Consider the following 25654-nt stretch of genomic DNA (forward strand, 5'->3'; position numbering starts at 1 on the left):
CGCAATACTTACATATTTACTGATTGTCGATGTCTACGCTTGTATTTAAAATCCTATCGGTCTCGTAAGTTCACCATTCTGTGCAAATAATTTCTCGTCGAAGGTGGATCGTGAATAAATTTGCATTATTTTTATGAGTGACATTATTTGTTCTTCGAAGATTGTTTATAACGACATTTTGGTGAGTTGATTGGTTCATTTTATTTTATTTTGATTATTGTTTAAATAATTACCTAGATACTTACCTACCTATTTTATTTGTGTATTTTTTTTTTTTTTTTTTTTTTTTTTTGAAAATTGTTCAATGTGGAATGAAAGTGAATTTTACAAATATTCTTTGAACTCTTGGAATTTTTGAAATAATTTCATATTGCATGGAATTACTGGAGTAATTCATTTTCGTATTTTAAAAAGTGAAAATTTTCTGTTAAAAAACTTGTTCGATTCGATGCGATATTCGTGACATTGGTCAAGCAGTAGGTACTGGAATAAATTCTATGAATATTTAAATGCTCCTTAACTAGCTAATTTTCTACATGAGTGGCCTACCTATGCCTAATGAATGAATTGTTTTGATAATCGAAAAATTCTATCTTTTATTTTTTTGAAAATTTGATCTTCATAATTTGTAAGTAGGAACAAAGTTTCTACTTGGATTTTTTGAGATTCCCAACAATGAAAAAAGTACTCGGATCTACATCTTAATGCACGTGTCTGTGTTGAAGTAGATGAGATTGATTAAATTTATAAAAATAGATACTCGTAAGTGGATAAACTACTTTGTTAATACGAGCTTAAATCTGTTTCCAAACAATTTGCTTTACATTACGAATACGAGTACCTACTCAAGAAAATTATCTGAAAGTGTTCTGACAAGTTTCAAAAATTTTCCCAACAGCTGATATGCTATCAGATACTTACCTAAGTACCTATCTATTTGAGTAGGTACATAAATTCACGTACTTAACGTACGTATTTTTAAAAAATATCAAGTATCCTTTATACGTGATACTTTCGTGTTGGAAGAAAGATCTGTACCTACACGATTATACGATTGTGATAAAACTCATGTTTCTAAAACAAAAATTCTTTATAGGGTGCTCAATTTTTTCACGATACACTATCTAGTAATTATGTCTTTCTACTTACCTCTCATACATTTCCTATCTATATACAATGTACTTTAAAATGATTGGTTTGTAAAAACATAAAATAACGATTAGATATTTCATAAAAATCAGTGAAAAGAAACGGGCCAAATTTGATAATTCTCGTCAACTTTAGATTATTTGAGTATACGAACTTGATGGTTGATTAATTATTTGACGTCATTACTAGGAAGAAAAGGCTTGTATGGAATAAAGTTCACCATAAAATCGCAGTAAATATCGCAAATTGACGCGATATTACGACCTTTGGAATTCATTTGTACATCTTATACTACTTAATCAAGTCGAATCGAGTTCAAATAGCATTATAAATTGTCAATAAATTTGAAATATTTTTCAACTCGAGTCGAGACAGCGAATAGAATAATTTGCGTAATGAGTAAACAAGATCAATTAATTTTCTTATCTGTGATATTTTCTCGTTCATTAAAATATGTAAATTTGAAAGTCTAAGTATCGTACCTACACTACACAAATGAGAAATATTCATCTTTTATTCGAATACCTAAACGTAACCGAGAATGAAATTATTAATCCAGATAGGTGTAGCGAAAATTAAAAAATGAAATCATTTTTTCATTAATTCAGAGTAGGTAACGAATCTGCGGATACAATTCAATAAAAACATCGACCGTATTAAAAAACACAAAAATAAATGCATTCTAAACGCTGGAATATTTTTCAATTTCCCAACATTGCTATTATGGTCGTTAACTGAAGGAACTTTTTTTTTTATTTACTTTATCTCGTATATACGATTTATATTATGCATTAATGCACGGTCGAAACCGAATGATTAATAAAACAACTTTTACAGCTTTAATGCCTCGTCGTAAAGCTACTCTATATACCTACCTAACCTATCTACCTACCTACTCGCCATAGTATAGGTATCTACAAGTCTAAAATGCAATCAAGCATATTCTATTCGAAAAGTTGAAAGCAAAATCTAATTCAGCGAAAACAACACGATGCTCGTAGTTTTTTTTTTACAGTTGGAATGTTTTTAAAATTCAAAAGTTGGTTGAAAGTAATCAAATCCTTGAGCTTAATGTGGCAACGTTACGATGTAAATTTGCTCGATATTATGGACGCATCGCGTATCGTATACCCAGAGCCACGTAAGTAGGTACAGGTACCTACTTGTAAGTATATCGAACGACGACGATGTTTAGTTCATTAAAAAATCCAACCTAATTAGCCCTAATGCGGCGAGTTTACGTATTAGTATTAGCAAGTAGGTAGACTGTAAACTTTGGTAAATGAAAACAAAACTTTATGTATAATTACTGCTGCATAGAAATTGATTTTAGCGACCGAGTTCAATGGTATGTACATTGCAGCATTCGTCTGAGTCTGTGTTAGCATCTGGTTGGATCGTTTGATACGTGTTGAATACCCCCTTCCCCCGATTTGAAAAAAGTAAAAACTTGAAAGCAGCTTGAATTAATTTTATGCAGTCTGAAAAACAAAACTTTAACGATGGATATTTTCTAACGAGGGAACTTCGCGAAGTGCCAGACGCTGACTTGAGACGACACTCCGTCTTTTTTAATGCATCCGAAGAAGTAAACTTGCTAAATACCCATTTCAAACTTCACATCCAGTTTTTTTTTTTTTTTTGAAAAATTATTACTACTTAGGAAATAATTTTTAACAATCTCAAACAATTAAATTTTCCAACAGCTATGGTTTTTTGCCACAAATAAACGAGTCGTTTGCAAACGAGCCATCAACCTAATCATTCGCGAACGTCTGAGTAAATCTGCTGGTCTGAAAATGAAAAAAATCCAAATTTTCGAAAAAAAAGAAAACAAGTTTTTATTTCCCCCATTTCTATTCCGAATTTCTGTTTTCCTTTCTTTTATTATGTGAAATTTCAATACCATGTACTATTTAATTTTAATGAGTTGAAGACTATTTATTCTTTTAGAAATTTGCAGAAGCCAGTAAAAAAATGTCATGAAATTATTTCGAGCTTTTCAAGCTAATATTTACTTACCTTCCTCTCTCTACCAGTCTACCTCCTCTTTATATTTCAAAATTACAAAGTTTAAAATTTTTTTTTGTAATTTGGACAGAAAAAAAACTTGAAAAATGTATTTGACATGAATATAGGTACCTAATTATTTAACTGGAAAATTGCTCGATTTATTTTCAATTTTATCATTGGGAAAAACATTAAAATTAAAAACAGAAATTTCTATTCAAACAATGTTCAATGTCTGAACCTTCAATGTTGAAAAATAAATGACATTTTTTTTTTCAAAAAAAAACTGCAATGTCTAAAAAAAATCAAAAGTAGGTAGGTGAAATAAAACAAAAAAAAACTTCTTCCTTTACGAATAATTCTCTTTTTCAGAGGTTTACCTATAGCTACAAAATACCAAAATATTAAAAAAAAATTGAAACGACAATGTTTTAAAAATGTTTTATTTGCTCTGTATCAAAATTACCCTAAAAATACCTACAGGGTCATTCAAAAAAGACTGTACAACTTCAAACGCGCGTTATAAAGCAACAGTGCATTTTAGCGTCGATCTCTTGGCAGCACTGAATTCCTTGAAGAATTTCATTTTTAAAACACTCCTCACAAAGTCAATTTGGTAAACACGTTCGGCTGCCAGAACGATTTTTGTAAAAAAAAAAAAAAACTCACTAAAAAGTACATTTTTACGCAAACGCTCATTTTTACGCAAACGCTCATTTTTATCATGTCACTACTTTTGAAAATCGAAAGCTTGGTATTGATGGGCAAGAAAGTTTTATAAAAAAGTTCAACTGTCTGCGTTCGAAGAAGCTAGAGAGACCCAAAATAAACACCCTCTCCATAAAATTCAACAAGAAATGAATTTTGGTGACGTGCTCGATAATCAGTTCAGTGCAGTAAAGTTGGACTGAAAAAAAAAACTCGTGCACAACTTGCACGATTTGAAATTTGTGATGAAATTCATTTCCAAAACACTCCCCAAGTCCCCAATCTACTACATATCACAGATATTCCTTTGTTTTCTCACAAATTTCAAATTGTGCAAGTTGTAGTTTGTTGTGCATGAGTTTTTTTTCAGTCCAACTTAACTGCACTGAACTGATTATCGAGCACGTGACCAAAATTCATTTTTTGTTGAATTTTTTGGAAAGGGTGTTCATTTCGGGCCTCTCTGGCTTCTTTCCACGCGGACAGTTGAACTTTTCCAAACAATTTTCTTGCCCAGTACCCAAGCTGCATAAAGTTCTCATAAAATGTAGATACGTTTTTACAAAAATCGTTCTGGCAGCCGAACGTTTATACCAAATTGACTTTGTGGGGAGTGTTTTAAAAATAAAATTCTTCAAGGAATTCAGTGCTGCCAAGAGATCGGCGCTAAAATGCACTGTTGTTTTATAACGCGCATTTGAAGTTGTACTAAAGAGCTTTAAGTTGTACAGTCTTTTTTGAATACCTATCCCTGTACCTTCTTGAAGGAAGATCTTTCTCGGTTATCAACGTATAAGTTAAGAAATCATGGGAAATTTTTCTTGGAAAGGAAAGTACTGAAGGAAAATTGAACACATCAGTAGATTGAAAAAAAATTAAAAAATTTTCACAAATTTTTGTTCAGTTTTTTTTTTTTGACTTTTTAACTTTGTAGGGCTCTGTAAATGGTGGCCAGACTGAAGGGCACCTTTGGAACTAAATTCTTTTCAGTGACTTTCAGCTCAAAACGAAGGAATTTATTGAATTAGTCAAAATCCTTTGACTTTGTTTCCGTGATCCGCCCTACTCTGTATCAATCATTTTTATCTACTATCGCCATTTTTGTCCAAAAAAAATCTTTCTTGTATTATTTATGGCTTGAAATCCCCCCCTCCCCCCCCCCCCATAAAAAAGTTGGAAATAAAAGAAAGGTACAAATTGTGGTACTTATCCTTTTTTTTTTTGAAATCTAGAAAAAATATTTCAAAATTTTGAACTAGACCTTCACCATAGGAAAGTTTTACTTAATGTTGAATATTGCGCATGATTTCAAGAAATTCAAATTTTTACACCATACCTATTTTTTGGAATAATTCTGCCAAAAACTGGTTTCTGAAATAACTGAAAGTTTACCTTCCCCCCTTCCCCCTCACTTCTGTAGTTAGGAAACGTTCTTCTGGTTGGGTGACTATGTCATGTGTAGCTTTAAATTTCCTCTGAAATAGGCTCTGACCACTGGAAAATTGTAGATACTTAGCAATAACATAACACAGATGCATTGCTTAAGTATACATACAATTTACCCAACCGTCCACGAGTAGATTATCTATTGTTGTAGTAGTGGACAAGTTAGGCTGAGAGGTATTTTACGATAAAATGATGTCAATTGAGGCCAATTAAATGACTAAATAAAGATCTGGTTGGCTAGTTTTTCAGTACCTAATAAGTACGTGTATGATCAGAATTTGTATGCTCCTGCAACACTCAATAATAATAGGTATACCTATAAAAAAATTATCATCTTGTTTCAAGTAGCCTTGTGAATTAATATTTTTACACAATGCTATCAGTAGAAGCTACACTTATCTTAATCTAAATAAATTACCTACCTGTCTAAATAGTCTAAGTAAGTATTATCTAACTTGATAAACTAATTTTTTGACGAGTAAGTTTGATGTTTGAAAATATAATACTTTGTTTGATTACAGATTTCAAAATGAAAACGACGCAAAGACTGTGGCTCTACGTCATACAACAAAATTCCAAAAAACTTAATCGTTTACCCGGCAAGTATCAAACCGTCGGTCGAATACTAACTTCCAGCCGGCGATACCTTTCTACGTTACAGCAGCCAGTTTACGAAACATCTGTTGCATCCGATGGCATCGTAAAGTCTCCGTATCCAGATATTACCATCCCTAACCTGACTATCGATCAATTCGTGTGGCAAAATTTCGATAAATGGGCAGATTTCGAAGCTTTAGTAAGTACTCGAATGATTTTCCTATAATTTATCAACTACATAGATATACCTACTCGAATGGCTTACAGTTGCTTTGCCATTACTCGAATATAAGTAGGTATATCTATTATGGTCTTGAAAAAGATACATTATACTGGAGCTTTACTCGTACGTATAGCATACCGGTGCGATGCACGAGCAGATATGCTATAAATATATCCGCAATGCAGCTGAAATTCAAAAAAACATATAGCCAAGTTGGAACAATGTGTGATATGTATAAGTTTATTATACTTGTGTAACTTTTACGATAAGTTATCATTAAGTTGGGCGACGGAACTTCATAATCTCAACTTCAACGCTAGTCTAGGTAAACTTTTTGTTAGCAGTTGTGGTAAAGTTTAATTTCTCACTTTCTCGAGCGTTTTTTTTTTTTACGATATGAATTTATCAATGACAAGTTCAAGAATATAACTATTATTCGGTTAAATACAGGGTGTTCCAGAATAACCTTTCACATTTGTTTTTTTTATTACTCTGAGAGAAAAATGTTTACAAAAATTCTTTTACAACCAAAATGAAGTAGAAATATGCCGTTTTTAGACCGTATATTTGAGTTTTCATTAAAAATGAAGTTTTAAAAATTTTTCCATCGAGATATTTTCCTTCATTTTTGACACATTCAACCGAACATTTTTTCAAATTATTGAACACTTCTCTTCCAATCAGTTGCGACTCATGAACCTAGAAGCTGTTTCAGAGTCCTAGATTTATCTCGATACACTTTTGACTTGGAATAACTCCATAAAAAAAATCGCAGGCTGAAAAGTCAGGGGATCAAGGTGGCCATTAAATTTCTGGTTCAACACGTCGACCATAACAAAATTATTTGATGACTGAAGTGCTCACGCGCTAAACATATGTGTACATCCCTGGTAGTTCCAACATGTTGGAAGGAAGTAAGTAACTCTATTACGTCGCGTCTGTCTTTTAGTTCGGAACAAGAAACTCGTTTAACATTTTGCCTTACCCCTCACTGTTACTGTTTCATTAAACACACATGGTCCCACTATACCGAATTTAGCCACGCCCAACCAAACAGTCAACTTGGCGGAGGTTTAGATGTTTCTCAAGTATTATCAACTGATTCTTTGTACACTAGAAGCGCACATTCCAATTATTCACTTCACCATTTAGATAAAAATGAGCTTCGTTACTGATGAATAAGGAGTAAAGAGTTACAGGAACCTTTATTTTTAAAAAAGGCCTTCACAGTAAAAGCACACTGTACAGCCATCTACTTCTCCAGGGCAAAAAATAACTATTGAAACATAATTCGGCATGCTTTGGCTACCTAGAACCGCCTTTACCATTCCCCTAGCTCCACTTGAACACAGATCAGTGGTTACCAAAATGTGAAAGGTTATTCTGGAACACCCTGTACCTAGAGCGCGATTCTGCGAAGTAATAAAATGGCTTACCAACTTTCCGTTCAAGATACCTATCTACTTCACGACGTGTATTTTTTTTATCAGCGAAAAATTCTCGATGAGGTTCGCATTATGCCAAGTTTTAAACAAGCACACTTGAAACTCCAGCATTCGCATAATGAAAATAAACACGTGAATGTAATGTAATATAAAGGCGAAGAAGTAGGTACTTAACTTATGGAAAAACATGAAAGCAACAAATTCTTCTCATTCGTGTTCATTTTCGCTGTCGCTGTTGCGTGAAATAGAAAATAAATTTCATTGTGTTCGATAATTTTGGCAACTTTTAGTTTCTGCCAATTCTCAGAGTTTTATAATATAGTCGTTGGCGAATTCAAAAATACTATAAATTCGCGAGATGTCATTTTATTTGAAATTTGTACAATCAAAATAACAATTTACTAATTAATGCTACGAAAATGTTACAACAGCGAAAAGTTGCTCCGTTCTATTCGTAATTAAATTCCCAAGCTATTTTGTACAATAAGTTTGATTGTATTCAACTTGAGTTTGAGCCTCGAATAGCGTTCATTCAATTGTATCAGAGCAGTGATACCATCGGCGAAAATTTTCACCTAAGTGGTTTACGCTTTGCTATATAAATTTGTTGTTCGAAAATTGAAAATCTTTTGATTTGAATGTTGACAAATAATTGTATTCGTGCGTTGTTAATGACGGGAAATATTTTCAAGGGTATTTTCAAGGCTCTGCTCTGTTATTGCCATTGCCAGCACCTCGTGTTTGAAATGCGGTCGACGAAATCGTAATTCATAATATGACATTTTTAATGTGTGCAATTTATCAAGCTGGTTGTTTCGGAAATTGATAAGTTTGAATGGGAACATCCATTTTGAAAAAAATCACGTGCGTTTCATATCCATACGCCTACACTGTGAGGACTAGTAGTGCTTATTATTTGATTTTTCTGTCTCGTTTAGCACACTTGAATAGGTACATTGAAGTAGATATTTTTTGTATAAATGAAGTACCTTGGTAATAGCCCAATAGAAATTGTTTAAATTATGAAAAATGTGATTAGGGAACGTTTAGGTACCATGTTAATTGCCAAGTACATATTACCTTTATCTTTATAATGATGTTTCAAAAAAATATCTACAAAAAATACCGAAAAAAAAGAACTAAATATGCAACAGGAGAAGATAAGCATGTCCATAAAAGATAAGTAAATTAACCTTAAATTTGACCAAAAATTATGGTTTAAAAAAAATTCAAAATTCTTCTGTTGGCTACCTACGTAGTTTGACTTTTCAGAAATTATCTCTAAGATGAAACGTTTCATTAATTGCTTATTTTTTTCCTCACAAGGGAACCTCTTGAGCCTGAGGTGTCACACTCCGATTTGAACGAGACCACGATTTGTGGAAAGAGCGTAGTCTAAAACCCCCCAAAAACCAAATTTTCAGCTGCCCAAGTTCATTTTTTGATTTTTGGCGAATTTTTGAAAATTCAAAATTGACTGTTTTTGGCAATTTATGTTTTTTTAAAAAAAAGTACGTACTTGATCAGTAAAAATGGTCAAAACAAGTCCCAAAACTTATATTAATTACCCAAATACAAATTTTACCACTTCCAGCCATTCTGGAGCCTCCAGCGCGATTTTGTAATTTCTCCAGAATTTTGAATTTTCTCCAGAAGGCGTGAATATGCAGTTGGGCAGCTAAAAATCGAGTTGTATATTATACTCGACCTGTTTAACGAGTGTATCTGCATTTGAGCCGATTTCGAGAGTGACACCTCAAAAGTGGTTTTCTGATCAGCCTTTTTCAAAATTAAAAAATCCAAAAAATCAAAAGATAACCGTTTGTGAGGAAATTTTTGAAATTTGTGCAAATTGCTGTATTTCTTCAAGAACTAACCACCGGAGCGCAAATTCTACAATTTCCAGCCGTTTTGAAGCGAGAGTGACACCTCAAAAAACCAAACTTGAGGTGTCACTCTCAAAATCGGCTCAAATGTGGATAAACTCGTTAAAGAGGTCGAGTGTAATATACAACTCGATTTTTAGCTGCCCAACTTCATACTTACGCTTCCTGGAGCAAATTCAAAATTCTGGAGAAATTGAAAATTGCGCTGGAGGCTCCAGAATGACTAGAAATTGTAAAATTTTGATGGGGGGGGGGGTTAGTTTTGGACAAAATACAGCTATTCACGTGAATTTAAAAAATTTCCACACAAACGGAAAACTTTTGATTTTTTTGATTTTTTAATTTTGAAAAAAGCTGGTCAAAAAACCACTTTTGAGGTGTTACTTCCGAAATCGGCTCAAATGCAGATACACTCGTTAAACAGGTCGAGTATAATATACTTACAACTCGATTTTTAGCTGCCCAACTGCATATTCACGCCTTCTGGAGCAAATTCAAAATTCTGGAGAAATTTAAAAATTGAAGGGTTCAGTTCCAAGTCGGCCTAAGTCCATTTTTTCCGTTTCGAGAAAAACGCAAATAACTGTTTTTCTCGCCTTCCACTTCAATAATAAATGATGTGATTATATGGCTGTGAAGCTTGATCTTTCTGCTTTAAAGTACCGTACTGGTATTTTTTTAATTTTGCGTATTTTCAGCTCCAGAGCGCGTCAAAGAGTCAGAAAAAGTGGACTTAGGCCACTTTGGAATTATCTGATGTTAAAAATTTCGAAAAAGAGCTGAAAAAATGCGTTTTTTCAAAAAAAAATTCACGAATCATTAATTTAATACATTTCTGAAACAATTTCATTCAAAGCACCTATTTGTACATACCATTATGAATAATACATGTGAAAACGCCTTCACTCGAAAATCGTTGAAAAACTTCTGAAAAACTGCATTTTGTATACAAATATTCCTAAAAAATGTATGATTTAGGCCACTTTGGAATAATCAGCTTTTTTTTGGAGCCGGCAAAACAGCACTACTGAGCAAAAAAAGTAACGCCAGGGGTTGGGACAAGGTGGTAAAGGTGTTAACCGACCTGTACCACCAGATGGCACTGCTAACTCAAAAATGATAAAAATGGACTTAGGCCGACTTGGAACTGAACCCTTCAATTGCACTGGAGGCTCCAGAATGGCGGGAAATTGTGAAATTTGGATTTGGGGGTTAGTTTTGGACAAAATACAGCTATTCACGTGAATTTAAAAAATTTCCACACAAACGGAAAACTTTTGATTTTTTTGATTTTTCAATTTTGAAAAAAGCTGGCCAAAAAACCACTCTTGAGGTGTCACTTCCGAAATCGGCTCAAATGCAGATACACTCGTTAAACAGGTCGAGTATAATATACAACTCGATTTTTAGCTGCCCAACTGCATATTCACGCCTTCTGGAGCAAATTCAAAATTCTGGAGAAATTTAAAAATTGCACTGGAGGCTCCAGAATGGCAGGAAATTGTGAAATTTGGATTTGGGGATTAGTTTTGGACAAAATAAAGCTATTCGCGTGAATTTCAAAAATTTCCACACAAACGGAAAACTTTTGATTTTTTTGATTCTTTAATTTTGAAAAGAGCTGGTCAAAAAGCCACTTTTGGAATGTCACTCTCCAAATCGGCTCAAATGTGGATAAACTTGTTAAACAGGTCGAGTATAATATACAACTCGATTTTTAGCTGCCCAACTTCATATCCATGCTTTCTGGAGCAAATTTAAAATTCTGGAGAAATTGAAAAATCCCACTGGAGGCTCCAGAATGGCTGGAAATGGTAAAATTTGGATTTGGGTGATTATTATTAGTTTTGGGACTTATTTTGACTATTTTTACTGATCAAGTACGTACTTTCAAAGAAAAGCATAAATCGCCAAAAACAGTCAATTTTGAATTTTCAAAAATTCACCAAAAATCGAAAAATGAACTTGGGCAGCTGAAAATTTGGTTGTTGAGGGTTTTAGACTATGCTCTTTCCAAAAATCGCGGTCCCGTTCAAATCGGAGTGTGACACCTCAAGAGGTTTCCTTGTCAGTTTTTTCAAGTAAGAAAGCATGGAAAATAATTTTTTGTAAAAATAATATATCAGCTTTTCTGATTGTTAAAAATATTGATCAATTAGCTGCAAAATGATCAAGAACTCTAATAATCGATCAAAACTGCCATGTTTGACCAATTGAAAAATTTATCAATGTGTGATTCAATTTTTTTTTTTTGCCAAGATTCAAAATTATAGTTGCTCAGTCGAAAAGTTTGAGAGTCTTAGTAATGTAGGTATGTGTTTTTAAGACACATTTCACAAAAAAAAAAAAAAAAAAACATTTTCAAATGTTTTCTAAAATTTTTTATTGGGATTTTTTTGTGAATTTTTTTATGAGCCCGCATGCTTTGATGGAAAAATGTACAAAGTCGATGAGAGAGCTATCAACAGGTTCCGTTATTGGTTGCGCTGTGCAAATGGGTATCTAATTAGGACCGACCGGACCTAGTACATATTACCTATCTAGTTTTTTTAAATCAAAAGCTTTCTTTCGATTTTACGATTAGATAAATGAGAATTATAATGTACAAATTTCTCGAAGAATGAGTAAGGTTCAGTGCAATGTACATAAGTACATCTGGTACATTCTTATTTCCGCTTAAACTAGCGCAAGGACCACGAATTGTACCTAATGAGCTAATATGGTATTATTGTGATTAATTTTGGTAGGTGTAAAGTTCGTTGCATTAATCATCTAGGTGCCTATTTTACTAATTAAGTACTCTTTATTTTTAAAAAAAATATATAGATGATAAACATTTTTAAGCCATGTATATTTCAACAACAATTTAACTAACGTTAATATTATTTTACAGGAATGCCAAGTGACCGGTCGCAAATACACATTTTCGCAATTACGAACATTGAGCCGAAGATTTGCATCTTCTTTACGTAAACAAGGTTTCAAACCAGGCGATGTTTTAGCTGTGATGTTACCAAATATGCCCGATTACGCCGTCATAATTTTGGGTGCGATGGAAGCCGGATTAATCGTGTCCACCATAAACCCAATTTATACACCTTGTGAGTATAGCGCCTCCCAAATACACAACTTTTGGTGCCCAAACTTTCAAGTAGTTTAACAGCAGTACGTGAAAGTAATCTTAATTCGGTCGATAAATTTAACGCCAAGACAGTCGTATAGTCGTGTCACCTTTTGAAAAATACTTACGTGTACCTATATACTTACTTAACCTTAAGACTGTCTCACACGTGCTTTAACGAATTCTTCACCGTGCTAAGAAATAGGCTACGTATATTTATTTGTATGTATTTTTACAGATGAATTGTCTCATCAGTTACACGATAATAAAGCTGTCGCATTGTTAACACTTCCGGAACAACTTGAAAAATTAGAAAAAGCCAAAAAATTAATACAAGCTAAAACCAATTCACCCTACAACCTTGATTTGATAACTTTGAATTACAATTCGTCATCGGTTGCGGTGCCCAGTGGCACAGTTGATTACAATGATATGATTTCCGATAATGTGGAGATTCTGGATATCAAACCTAGTCGAACTCTCAACGATGTTGCTCTGCTGCCGTACTCGAGTGGAACTACTGGTCTATCGAAAGGTGTCCAACTTTCTCATAGAAATGTCATTGCTAACTTCTTACAAGTTAATCATCCGGAAATTGGGCATATTAGAATGGCAACGAGTAAGTGAAAGAGATTATATTATATAGGTATTTAATATAGTCTATTGAGTTGCTTCGTGAGGGGGGGGGGGAGGAGGGAGATGTTTTTGTGTGTTTTTTTTTATAATACTGGTGCACGGATTGATCCTATAGTTATCTTGCCCATTTCATTCAAAATTCTAAAAATTTCGAAATAATGTTCTCAAATGTTGGGAATTTAAAAAAAAATCAAAAGTATTAGGTATATGTAAATATATATCTACATAAGATACCTTATTTACATTTTAATGAAAAATTGAAGTATAATTTTCATTTTGAAACAAGTGGTGACTAAGTATGTTATAAATTAGGTACCTAATGAAAATTTATACTTTTTTTTACATTTCCACATTCATGAGGAAAAAAACTCATAAGAATTTTTCCATGCCCAGATTCATAAATAAAACGTATATTTTTCATAAGTAAAGTAAAGTAAGTACCTAAGTACTTATCAGCACATTAGGATAGAATGCTCAACTAGGCAGTAAAATTTAAAATTTAATGAGCAATTTAAAAAAGTAAATTTTATAACTTTTCGTCGGACTTGAAACGTTACAGACGAATGAAAAGGAATTAAAAATGAAGAGTTGAATCGAAATTGCTTAAAATGTTGAAAAGATTAATATCGAACAGACTTTTTTCATAGTTCACGAAATGTTTCAATTTCAGCTAGGTATGCTGACAATCCAAAAAAAAGCTACAACAAAAAATATTACTTTTCTTAATTAAAAAAAAAAAAAAAAAAAAACTAGTGATTTTCCTAGCAGCATTGAAATAACGTAATGAAGCTGTGGTTGTATTTTAAAACATGTACGAATAAGGAACAAACAAAATCAAAATATTTAAAATAAATATCACTTAAATGAACAATAGACCTTGAAAATTGAAAAAAATTAGTTTTATGAACTTTTCATGTGTCTTCATCGATCACTACTAACCTAATAAGTATCAAAAAAAAGTTGAAAAATTTTCCAAATTGAAAGTACTATTTGTTAAAATTATAAAAAATATAAAAGCAACGTTCCATAAGTAAATTTTTCATCGTTCTGAAAAATAAGGATGCTGAGGGGGAAATTCTCTACGTGCCTCATTTCCTCGGATATCCCGAAAAATGAGAAACTCGAAGCTTCAAATTGGTAATTTTGTATTTTTTCCATGAGTTAATTTTTTTTTTTTTGAAAAGAACGAAGAAGGGGACTATTTTAGCTGCATACAGTGTCCTTTTTCGTTTACTAGAGGACAGTAGTGATTTCTTCTTCGTTTCTTGAAGCCATTAACCCCCCCCCCCTCCACCAAAAACCATTCAGAAAAATTACTATGCTCAATTATTTTATTATAAATTACCATTTCAAGGCCCCAGAATTAATTCTTCAAAATTTTAACATATATATCTAGTTACTTAGGTGTCTAAATATTGTACGAGTAGGTAAATAAATAGGTTAAATGTTATTTCTCAACGTCGTAGAACATTGAAGAGATAGCGGAAAAGGTAATTTTCAATAGTAATAATTCAACTTCAAAATTAAGAAACTTAAAATGGATTAAATTTTCCGAATACTATAGGACGTTTTAATTTTAGAAATAGGTAAAATATGAACATAATATATAACCTTTTTTGTAGAGCATTCAAAATTCTACTAATGAGGTTGTATTTATTTTTTAGTCAAGTTCAAAAAATTAAAGACACAAAAGTATACTTAAAATTTCAATTAATCATACTTGTATCTTTTCAATTTTCAAATTTGGATTAAAATTAAGAATATCTATGCCTTTCAATGTCTACGGATCTGCAAACTGATTTACATTTGTGTACTTTGGCTTGCTGCATTGTTGAACAAGTTATTCAACAATCGTTTCGAAACACTCGACATTATCTATTTTAAATTTTAATGATTGAAAAAACTCCTTTCAATTATATTTGTCAACATAAATGTCCATTTTTGATCATGATGAATCCTTCGTTGATACGTTAAAAAAATGAAAAGTAACCAAAATCTACCCATAATCATACCCACTCGTGAGTCTTACCAAAAATATCGTTCCTTCGTTATGACTTAGTCATTTGGTACCGACTTTGACAATTCTAGAATTGCATATTAGATAAGTACATCTAAGGTTGGCAGTGGCTTAATGCAATGTAAATAAATTCGTTAAAATAACGGCGCTATTAAAATTATTCACAGAATAGTTGTACCTTGAAGCATGCATTTATATGGAAATGAATTCAGCTTCGATAACTATTCGATGTTTTCTATGTAATGACAAGCAAAAAAATTACAGCTACGAAACGACTCTTAAATACCATGTCCATGTTTACTTGTTGATTTTATAAATCTTCATAATAAATGTAAATGTTGATAGGTATCTTTATCTAACACCTATCTATATAGCTATCCGAATATTTGAAAAATAATGTACCTTTTTTTTATTACCTATTTACAGAAGATTATCAAGACGTAATTCCTGGAATTTTACCATTTTTCCACATCTACGGACTATCTGTAATATTACTCAGAGGTTTAAGTAATGGATGTAAAATAGTCTCTTTACCGAAATTCGAGACAACGGGTTTCCTATCAATTTTGAAAGATAAAAAGGTAAGTTATACTGCGTCCGAGAAAAAAAAAGTCGAAGATGTGAAAAATGAAAACAAAGTGAAAAAATTGAAAACCGAATGAATAATTCAACGTCGTTTTATTCGATTTTTCACCCAGGCTTCAGTATTATATGCAGTGCCACCGATAGTTCTGTTACTTGGCCAGAATCCATTAGTAACCCAAGATCATTTCGCTCATTTACGATTCATGATCAACGGTGCTGGACCAGTCAGCGCGGATGATGCTGAGAGAGTGATTGCAAGAACGAAAAATAATTTTACGTTTAATCAGGGTAAGAATACCTACTTTCTTAGGTAACCTGTAGTTTTTACATATTTTCATTCGATTTATTCTCATCTCGTAATTAAATTCTTATTATACCTAGCTTATGGTTTGACGGAAACTTCGCCGGTTGTATTCGTATCTCCAGCTACCAAACAAGATTATTCATCTTTAGGTGTGCCTATTCGAAGCACAACTGCTAAAATAGTCAAATCTGATGGTACTTTAGGAGGTCTGCGAGAAAATGGAGAAATCTGTATAAAAGGCCCTCAGGTCAGTACATACAATTTTATAAAAATTCTCCCAAGATGAATTTTACTCGATGAAATTTTTTTAAAAAAAACTTACACATTCTGATAAATTACAGATAATGAAAGGTTACCACAATAAACCCGACGCGACTACAGAAGTCATAGACGACGAAGGATATTTCCACACGGGAGATGTAGGTTATTACGACGAAGAAGGTAGATTCTACATTGTCGAGCGTATCAAAGAACTGATTAAAGTACAAGGTTTCCAAGTACGTAATTTTACGTTGTTATCTTTTATCGCGTGGAAATGTGCACGACGACGAGCGACGTACGTCGAGATACGAGATTAAAATTTCACGAATATGTTCTGCAGGTACCGCCGGCCGAATTAGAAGCTATTCTCAGAAACCATCCGAGCGTTATTGACTCAGCAGTCGTTGGCGTACCTGACGACCGAACCGGTGAAAAACCTCTCGCTTTCGTGGTGCTGAAAAAAGGAAAAACAGCTAGCGAATCCGATTTGAAAGATTTCGTCGCCGAACGAGTGGCTCCGTTTAAGAAACTAGGAGGTGTTAGATTCGTCGACTCGATTCCGAAAAATCCATCTGGTAAAATATTAAGAAGAATACTTAAAGAAAAATACGTCTCGTAATTCAAATTTGCCAAATGGAAATAATCTTATCAGTTCCTGACGAAAAAATTTCATTCGCTAGAATTGTTTTTATACGTTTCGCTTTCCATTTTGTTTTACTTTTTTTTTTTTCAACGCGTGTATTATCCATACGACGTTTTATGGTAGGTACCAGAAAGTGAAAATGCTATTTATCAACTCGATACTATATACATGTAGGTAAGCAGTGGTTACCTACATATTTTGATAATGGACAAAATAAAAGGTCAGTTCCGAAGTGCGTGTGCTTTTAACGGATAAAGATACCATGCAGAACTAACACTTAAGGGTTCTGGTCTGTTTGAAATGTTTCGTTGGCTACCAAACGACTATAAGCTCATAAAAAAGAAAAGAAAAACTTTAATGATATAAGCAAAAGGAGTTATTTTATAGTGATCGAAGGTACCTTGTAAGAAGAGTAAATGCGGTAAACGCGAACTGGCGTGATTTTCTGTACAAATTCCTATAATTTATTTAATCGCTGGGTTTATATGTCGAAGAATTTGTTAAATTGTACATTTTACGAGTATTATTTCGCACGAATCACATTTTACATTATAACTATAGGTTTACTTTGTACTTATTTATTTATTTTTTGTAATAAATTGTATAAAAATATATATTTTTATAATCGTTTTACACACTTTTCAATGAACTAAAATGGTACAAAAAATTCAAATTCGTAAAAATAACTTCTACAACGGTCTTCTAATAAATTCATTGTCAAAGTGGCAGTAGAACATTTCATCCCCTCGGTACAGATGTTAATCCAATCTGTAAAAATAACATCGTAATGTGATACGAATTAGCGTCAATAAAAATTAAACTTAATTGCTGTGAAAAATCACACGTTTAATTTTTGGATGGCTAGGTAGGTACCTAATAACCTACTACGTCTCAAATGAGTGTCTACATCTACTAAATAAAAACACCAAAATGTAAACTTTCAATTCGGTACGTACTACGTACCAAATTTCTCTCCCTAAAAACATTTATAATGCAAATGAACAAGCAATTAAATTCTACGTAACATTTAACCCTATTTTTAGAAGCCTAATTCGCATGTGTAGTCTCATATTACATTCTGCTATAGGTACCATAAAAATTTAATTACCAACAAAATGAGCTTATTTTGTGTCAGAATGTTGAGAATTATTAGCAGGGCTTAATGTACGAGTTTCAAGAATCAAGGTTGCATGCATACTTTACTAATAACGTACTATAATTTTCTAGATTTTTTGGAAAAAAAAGAAAAAAAATGCGTTTTATTGTTTTAATTTTGAATTAGCAAAAGAAAAAGGCTCAACTATGTCGATGTCGTGAAATTTGATGATTAGATGGTTGAAATCGCTTTCAGCGTTCAAAGCAAACGAATTATAAAAGAAGTGATTGATCATCACAGATTCCCATTGGCTGTTACGCCTTTAATCATTTGTTTAGGCAAAACCCTCTTCAGTTCTTCCTCTATCAAAATAATATGTATTATATTTTTATCACAACATTTTTTCGATGAATTTTCATTTTTTCTCTTTTTAAGAGATCTCGTAAGAAAAGAATTAATTCCTCGTAAATTTTCATCTTAACCTTCTGCTAAAGAATAATTTTTAAAAATACCGTTTTTATCTCATGTAGGATGAGTCGTTTTTCATTTTCTTTTTTTTTTAAATATTATTTTCAATTTATATAGCCCAAGAATTTTTAAAAATCATAAGTAGGTACTCAAAAATGACCTCAACGAAACGTTTCACATTTTTGGATAAATTTTCAACCCAATCTTCTACCCAGGGTTGGACAAACTCATTCTGAAAATGAATAAACTCTTCAATCGATTCAATTCATTTTGAAGAGAGTTCCAACTCGACTCTTAAAAAAAATCGAACTCTGAATCGATGACTCTTTTTAAAAAGTTCAACTCTTTTTCAGCTATTTTTCAATTCTTTTGCCCAAATTTGAAAATTATTATTCATCAATGCCATTGCACCTTTCACCCTCTATACAAATTATTTTATCAAAATGGAACTATTTCCAAAATTTATTTGTCAAAATTTCAGTTTTTTACCAACATTTTTGAATTTTGAAATTTCCAAATGAAAATTTTTTGAAATCAAAACTCCTCTGAACCAATTTTATTATATAGTCGGGGAGCCCACTTAAGGATAAATTTCACCCCCCCCCCCCGTCGATCCTCCGGAGCAACTTTTTTCTTAAAGGAGGAGACCTAAGGAACATTTCTAGCCCTTGTACTAAAAAAAAAAGGTGGCTCTACTTACAAAATGGCGGCCATTTTGGTTGACAGGTCAGCCGAAATCGCAGATTTTGCGTTCCAACGTAGGACTTGCTCAAAATTTTTCAAGCTGTACAATGGTAGATCGAAAAATCAAGCAAAATTTATCACCTGTCAAAATTTCAAGGGCTAAAGTGCGTTTTTCGATTTTTGGTGAATTTTATTTTTAAAATCAAATTTAGGCCAATAATGAGGGGAAAAAATCAAAATTTTACCAAATCGACCAAGAAAGCTGAAATTTGGGATACACCCTATTTTTCACATGCCAAATCGATTGTAAACTGTTTCAAACCGTTTTGAGCAGTTCTGGAGCCTCCAGCAGATTTTTGAAACTCGAAATTCCCACAAAACACCAAAATACGAGTTGAGTTGGAAAGCTGAAATTTATTCTGCAAACTAATTTCAATGCGCTACGAAGTACTGCAGGTGGATTTTAAGTCGTTTTGGAGTCTCTGACGACTTTTTCATAATTCTTGGAGCCTCCAGTAGGTTTTTGAAACTTAGAATTCCCGCAACATTTTACCAAATGGAGTTGGCAAGCTGAAATTTACTTCGCAAACTAATTTCAATACAATATGAAGTCGACTACATGTTGGTTTCAAATGGTTTTAAATGATTTTGAAGCTTCCAGCTACTTTTCGGAAATTTCAATTTTCCAAAAAAACGCCACATGACCTCTCAAAAAGTCGCTGGAGGCTCGAAATCCACCAGCAGACGACTTCGTAGCCTATTGAAATTAGTTTGCAGAATGAATTTTGACTTTCCATCTCCGTTTGATGAAATTTTTAGAAAATTCAAAGTTTCAAAAATCTCCTGGAGGCTCCAGTAATTTTCAAAAAATTGCTGGATGCTCCAAAACGACTCGAAATCCTCCTTCAGCTGACTTCGTAGCGTATTGAAATTAGTTTGCAGAGTAAATTTCGGCTATCCAACTCCATTTGATGAAATTTTGTGGGAATTTCGAGTTTCAAAAATCTGCTGGAGGCTCCAGAACTGCTCAAAACGGTTTGAAACAGTTTACAATCGATTTGGCATGTGAAAAATAGGGTGTATCCCAAATTTCAGCTTTCTTGGTCAATTTGGTAAAATTTTGATTTTTCCCCTCATTTTTGGCCAAAATTCGATTTTCAAAAATTCACCAAAAATCGAAAAACGCACTTTTAGCATTTGAAATTTTGACAGGGGATGAATTTTTGCTTGATCTGTCGATCTACTTCTGTACTGTTTGAAAAATTTTGTGCAAGTCCTATGTTGGAACGCAAAATTTGCGATTTCGGCTGATCTGTCAATCAAAATGGCCGCCATTTTGTAAGTAGGGTCACTTTTTTTTTAGTACAAGGGCTAGAAATGTTCCTTAGGACTCCCCTTTTAAGAAAAAAGTTGCCCCGGAGGATCGACGGCGAGGGGGCAATTTATCCTTAAGTGGGCTCCCCGACTAATAGGTTTGCTGTTTTATGAAAATTTTTTCAAGTGAACTGTCAGTGTTATCAAAACCAGGAAACGAAAATGTTGTGTTTAAATTTTTCCTCTGAAATCTCAAAAAACTTGATGATGGAAGAAATTTGGATTAATTTTCAGGTGATAATATTTTATAGCAAATTTTCATAAACTTAGGTTTTTGTTTTCATCTAAATCTTTATATTACGTAGGTATTTGGAATCCTTAATTTCCAAAGAGAGTGATGACTTTCGAATTAATTTTTTTTTTCCTAATACATACTTATCACAACTCAATGTTTCAGTTCAACTTCTCACTTGGAAATTTTTGAAATGTGTTTTCTTTGAATAACTCTGGGTTTTAAAATTGAAGTGCTTACTTTTGTAATGATCAAATGCAAAAGTATGATTAGGTATAGAAAAAGAGCTGGAAGGAGTCGAAAGAAGTTGAAAGATGTTTGACCAAATTCTTACGCAGAAAAAAAAACACAATTCATCGGTCTTTCCAACTCATTTTTTTTTTAAATCCAACAAAGAGAAAATTTGTAATTTATTTGTAATTTTTTTCAATTCATGTGATCTGTTGATGTCCACTATCACGAAAAAATAAATTTCAACATTTCAAAAATTTTAAAACACTGAGCTCTTGCCCCAAAAAAGGGAATCGAACATTGAATTTGAAATTTGAAAATTTTTCCAACTTCTTATATATTGAGATCATTTTGCTACATATTTCTTCTTATAAATTGAAACAACGTCCAAAGTGCAATTCTCAACACACTGTGACCGAACCTCATCTATTTACAACGTGCCAAACGAAACTCATAAAATAAAAAATAAAGTGATATTGCTATAAGTGAGTCATTTTATTAAAATGCAACATGCTAAAGAATAGGCTATGTCTATTTTCTATCTAATCTACTGATAAGACGTGATTTCTCTTCAATTCACACGTGCGTACTTTCATGTGGTAAATTAAACACTACGTAGTAGATGGACGTCGTTTATTGAGCATCGCCTCCGTAATACGAGAATAGTCCATTGATAACTATAGGCAACAATGATTTCACGAATTAATTCAAAACCACCAAGTAGTGGGAAAATTTCAAAAATTCATAGCCTACAGACAGTATGAATTTAAGAATAATTTCTCGTCAGTTTGTCTGAACTTTCATTTGAATTTCAACCACTTATTTTCTGGCTCATTCACTAAGCATCATTGATCTCAAACAATTTTTTTTTTTTTTTTTTTTTTTTTTTTAAAGAGAAAAAGTTTTTTTTACAGATTTTGATTCGAAGTACCTATATATATGCAATCACAATATTTCTTTTGACATACATAATCGTAATAACATTTTGAGTAATTTTGGAGAACTTAAATTTCAAAAACTGAACTTTTTTACTTCCTTTCTCTACTTTATGATTTATAACGTAGGTACACAAATAGCAAAGTGTTCAATTCTCATAAAAGGACGGAAATTTTATAAAAGTGAGACAAATTAAAAAAAATTAATCAATCCGAAAACAAAACGCTGCCAAGGAACTTACATATTATGCAATGAATTTAAAAATAAAAAAAGATAACATTTTTATTCTATCATTTCGCCATAATTTTATACTCGTTAGATACCAATATTTTTTTAATTACAAAAAAATGGGAATATAATACACCGGATTTTTAAATAAAAAGAACATCAAACCTCTTTACCTTTGACGATGAATTTCTCGCTAGCCTATATTTTTTCTAGCGAAACATCTCAAAGAAGAAAAAAAAATAATGAGATAAAATTTTACAAAAAATTCAACGCTACCTTTTGCGCTTCTTCAATCACGCACGAGGCAAGGTTTCCAGCAATTTCGCATTCTTCGGTTTCGTATTCGACTAAAAGGCAAAAAGATTACACGAGGAAAAAAAAATACATTTTAGAAATCAACAATAATAAACTAGTACCTAACAAGCGAAGTATCTCGCGTTACAAGTTTTTACAAGCTGTCACAACTGAGTAGATAAAATTGTCATAAATATCACGGCACAGAAGTTAATGAAATGAACAATATCTTTACAGCAGTTCAAAAAGCTGTAAAGTTTACGTTACCGCGTTATCACATTGACGAACATTTTATAAATCTTTTTTTTTTTTCATTTTCTCTTCGCGTAGTGTATCTACAGTTGTTGTTATACTACGAGTAGTAGGTGTATAAATAAAGTGATTGAGCGAATGCATAACTTACTTTTTTTCTCGCATATATCTACAACCATTCGAGCCTTTTCCAGTTCTTCTTGTCTGCCAGAATAATAACGTTCTGCCACTTGAAGTGCTCCATCTTTATTGAACCTGCCGTTGACAATCTACAAGTACATACACGTGTACATACATATTAGAAAGAAAAAAATGTTTATTTTTCAATTAAATATTCAAAGAACTTACAATCGAAGCTTCTCTCATAAGGCAGCCCATCATACACTGTAAAAAAAATTCCCTTGTTAAATATGCAACGCTAATCGCGGAAAGTTCTTTCTTCCTACTTTCAATTAAGTTGGTATAAAAGAAGAATTTTTTTTCAAAATTATATTACCTTTCCTTTAGTAGAAGTTGGTAATTCCATTTTTCTAAAAGTTTCCATCTCATCTGTAAAATTCGAGAAAGAAGATTAATTTTTTCCACCTTAATTAAATTCGCAAAGTACCTATGATTATTTAGAGTCTTATTAGGTAAATAATTTTACTCGAGAGTTACGAAAATACATGAAAAATTACTTTCGTCTATTTGTGTTTCTTCTCTACATTTCGAGTAAATTGCTTTGATACGTTCTTCTTCCTCGGAACACTGGAACATAAAACTTTTAGATTTTCATCATTTTCCAAAACGAGGTAATTTACTATTTTATACGGATCTTTGAAAAATCATTCGGACGTGAAAAATGTTATATTTTCAGTACCGAATACTTATACGTATAGATATTTACACACAATGAATAAAGAATTTCAAGTTTTCATTTAATCGTTGAAAGCATTTTAATACGAATGTAAAACGTGAAATGTGAACTTTCAGGAATATTGTTCCTATATTGTTTAACATTACATGATTTATCTACTACTATCTACATGTATAGCTCGGAGAATAGGATCGACGACATGATTCAGTTGGTGAGTTTTCATTCACCGATTTTCTCAACTTGAAATTGAACCTTGCGAGTGAGATTTTATAAAAACTTTTCAACCGCATGTTAGGTAGTAGGTACCTTATTTTAATGAAGTTATGCGATTGCTTGAATATGAACATCACGAAGTTAGTAAGTTCATCTAACGAATGATTTGAAGGGGTAAATGTTATTCGATTGTGGAAATTTATTCTGAAATATTGTTCGTTATAGTTGTTGGAGAAGTCTATGTTACCTATGTGTAGGTTAGGTATCTACTGTCGGAGCTAAAGGAGATTTTTTTCAATTTTTTAGGGTATTCAAGTTGCAAAAACCACCGAGCACTATTTTTTTTACAACATTTTTAAAGTTTACCCCATACAAGAGAACTCTGTTGGAGCCCGGATGAACGTTTGAATCAAACAGAACAAAATTGAAAGAAAAGAACGTCCAAAAATACGCTTTAAGACTACTTAAAATTTCAAGAGCTGGATTTCATTTATCGCTTTTTGAGAAGAAGGTATTTAAAAAATTTTTGGTCCGTATTAAAAATTTGATAAAATTAAGGTATAAAACCCGCGAAGTCATGGTTTACACCTCGTTTCAACTTGCCAAATCAATTAGTGATAATTTCAAGCAATTCTGGAACTTCACAATAAATTTTTGGATTTTGATAGTCTCAACCAACACCCCCCCCCCCTCCACACACTTCTAAAAAATAATTCCAAATTTATAAACTTGAAGTCAACTGCTCTCGAGGTTTTTTTGATGAATAGATTTGGGAGGCCAAAAATAGGGTAGAATGAATAAACCATATTTCAGATAATTTCTGTCCAAATCGATTGAATTTTGATTTTTTTCATGAGAAATCGATCAAATTTAATTTATATGCCAACAATTTGAAAAATGAATAAAAAATCGATCAAATTGATTCTTCCATTATTCGATTCTTTGATTAGGTATTGATTTTGATTATAATGGATTGGCAAAACAAGTCATTTCATAACAATAATTCATCATAAAAATTCATAAAATCGAGCAAAAAAGAATCACTGACACTATTCACAACACAGCACTTCGACTGGCAACTGGAGCCCTCAGAACTACTCCTATACACTTATTATATCGGGAAGCATCTGAAATCCTCCCCTCAATATGATCAATTAAAACTCATCCTTTCAAAATTTTTCATTCACCTTAAAACTGTTAACAGTCTTCCTCTCACCATAGACTCAAAAATTGATCCCAATCTCCCATATGCTTATGACTCATATCTCCATAAAGCCTCTTCCATTCTAAACTCCATTCAGCTAAGCATATCCTCTTCCACCATTCGGCGTTAACATCTTGTGGCGGCGCCACCATCGACTTGCTGAAAGGGGGACTTTTTGCCAGGGCTTCAAACCCGAACGTTTTCGGGTACGGGTATCGGGTACGGGTACAGATTTATTTCTCAGAGAATCGGGTACGGGTATCGGGTACGGGTATAAAAATTTTAAACGTTCGGGTACAGGTACGGGTTCGGGTATTTTAGGTGAAATACCCGAACTGTACCCGATCTATTGGGTATTTTTGGGTATTTGGGTTCAAAATAGTCTCTATTGGGTCCGGGTACAGGTTCAGTTCAGGTATTCGGGTATTCCTCATTTCATTTTTCGGGTACGGGTATGGGTTCGGGTATTCAGGTATTCAGGTACGGGTACGGGTACGGGTTTGAAGCCCTGCTTTTTGCAGAGAATCGCATTCATTCGCATCTCAACAAGTCATG

General features: G+C 32.7%; 2 protein-coding genes across 3 annotated transcripts in view; one reads left to right on the forward strand and one right to left on the reverse strand.

Moving 5' to 3' along the window:
• Positions 1 to 17664, forward strand: LOC135835097 (uncharacterized). The gene is made up of 9 exons (XM_065349187.1): positions 1 to 181; positions 5835 to 6109; positions 12358 to 12565; positions 12824 to 13204; positions 15665 to 15819; positions 15937 to 16111; positions 16205 to 16374; positions 16469 to 16624; positions 16729 to 17664. The coding sequence occupies exons 2-9, from the start codon at positions 5843 to 5845 to the stop codon at positions 17005 to 17007; spliced, it is 1791 nt and encodes a 596-aa protein (XP_065205259.1). The 5' UTR covers positions 1 to 181; positions 5835 to 5842; the 3' UTR covers positions 17008 to 17664.
• Positions 17128 to 25654, reverse strand: part of LOC135835098 (general odorant-binding protein 19d-like) — a 12859-nt gene continuing 4332 nt past the window's right edge. Inside the window, exons 2-7 of one of the 2 annotated variants that reach the window (XM_065349189.1) lie at positions 23504 to 23573; positions 23323 to 23375; positions 23175 to 23210; positions 22978 to 23095; positions 22557 to 22627; positions 17128 to 17799 (exon numbers count right to left, since the gene is read on the reverse strand). In XM_065349189.1, the coding sequence (XP_065205261.1) occupies positions 17770 to 17799; positions 22557 to 22627; positions 22978 to 23095; positions 23175 to 23210; positions 23323 to 23375; positions 23504 to 23573 (378 nt within the window). In that variant the 3' untranslated portion in view covers positions 17128 to 17769. Of the gene's footprint in view, positions 17800 to 21592; positions 21794 to 22556; positions 22628 to 22977; positions 23096 to 23174; positions 23211 to 23322; positions 23376 to 23503; positions 23574 to 25654 lie in introns of those variants that run through there. The other variant, XM_065349188.1, reaches the window with a different exon arrangement.

Source organism: Planococcus citri, chromosome 2 (genome assembly GCF_950023065.1).
Source record: "Planococcus citri chromosome 2, ihPlaCitr1.1, whole genome shotgun sequence".
Classification (NCBI taxonomy): Eukaryota; Metazoa; Arthropoda; class Insecta; order Hemiptera; family Pseudococcidae; genus Planococcus; species Planococcus citri.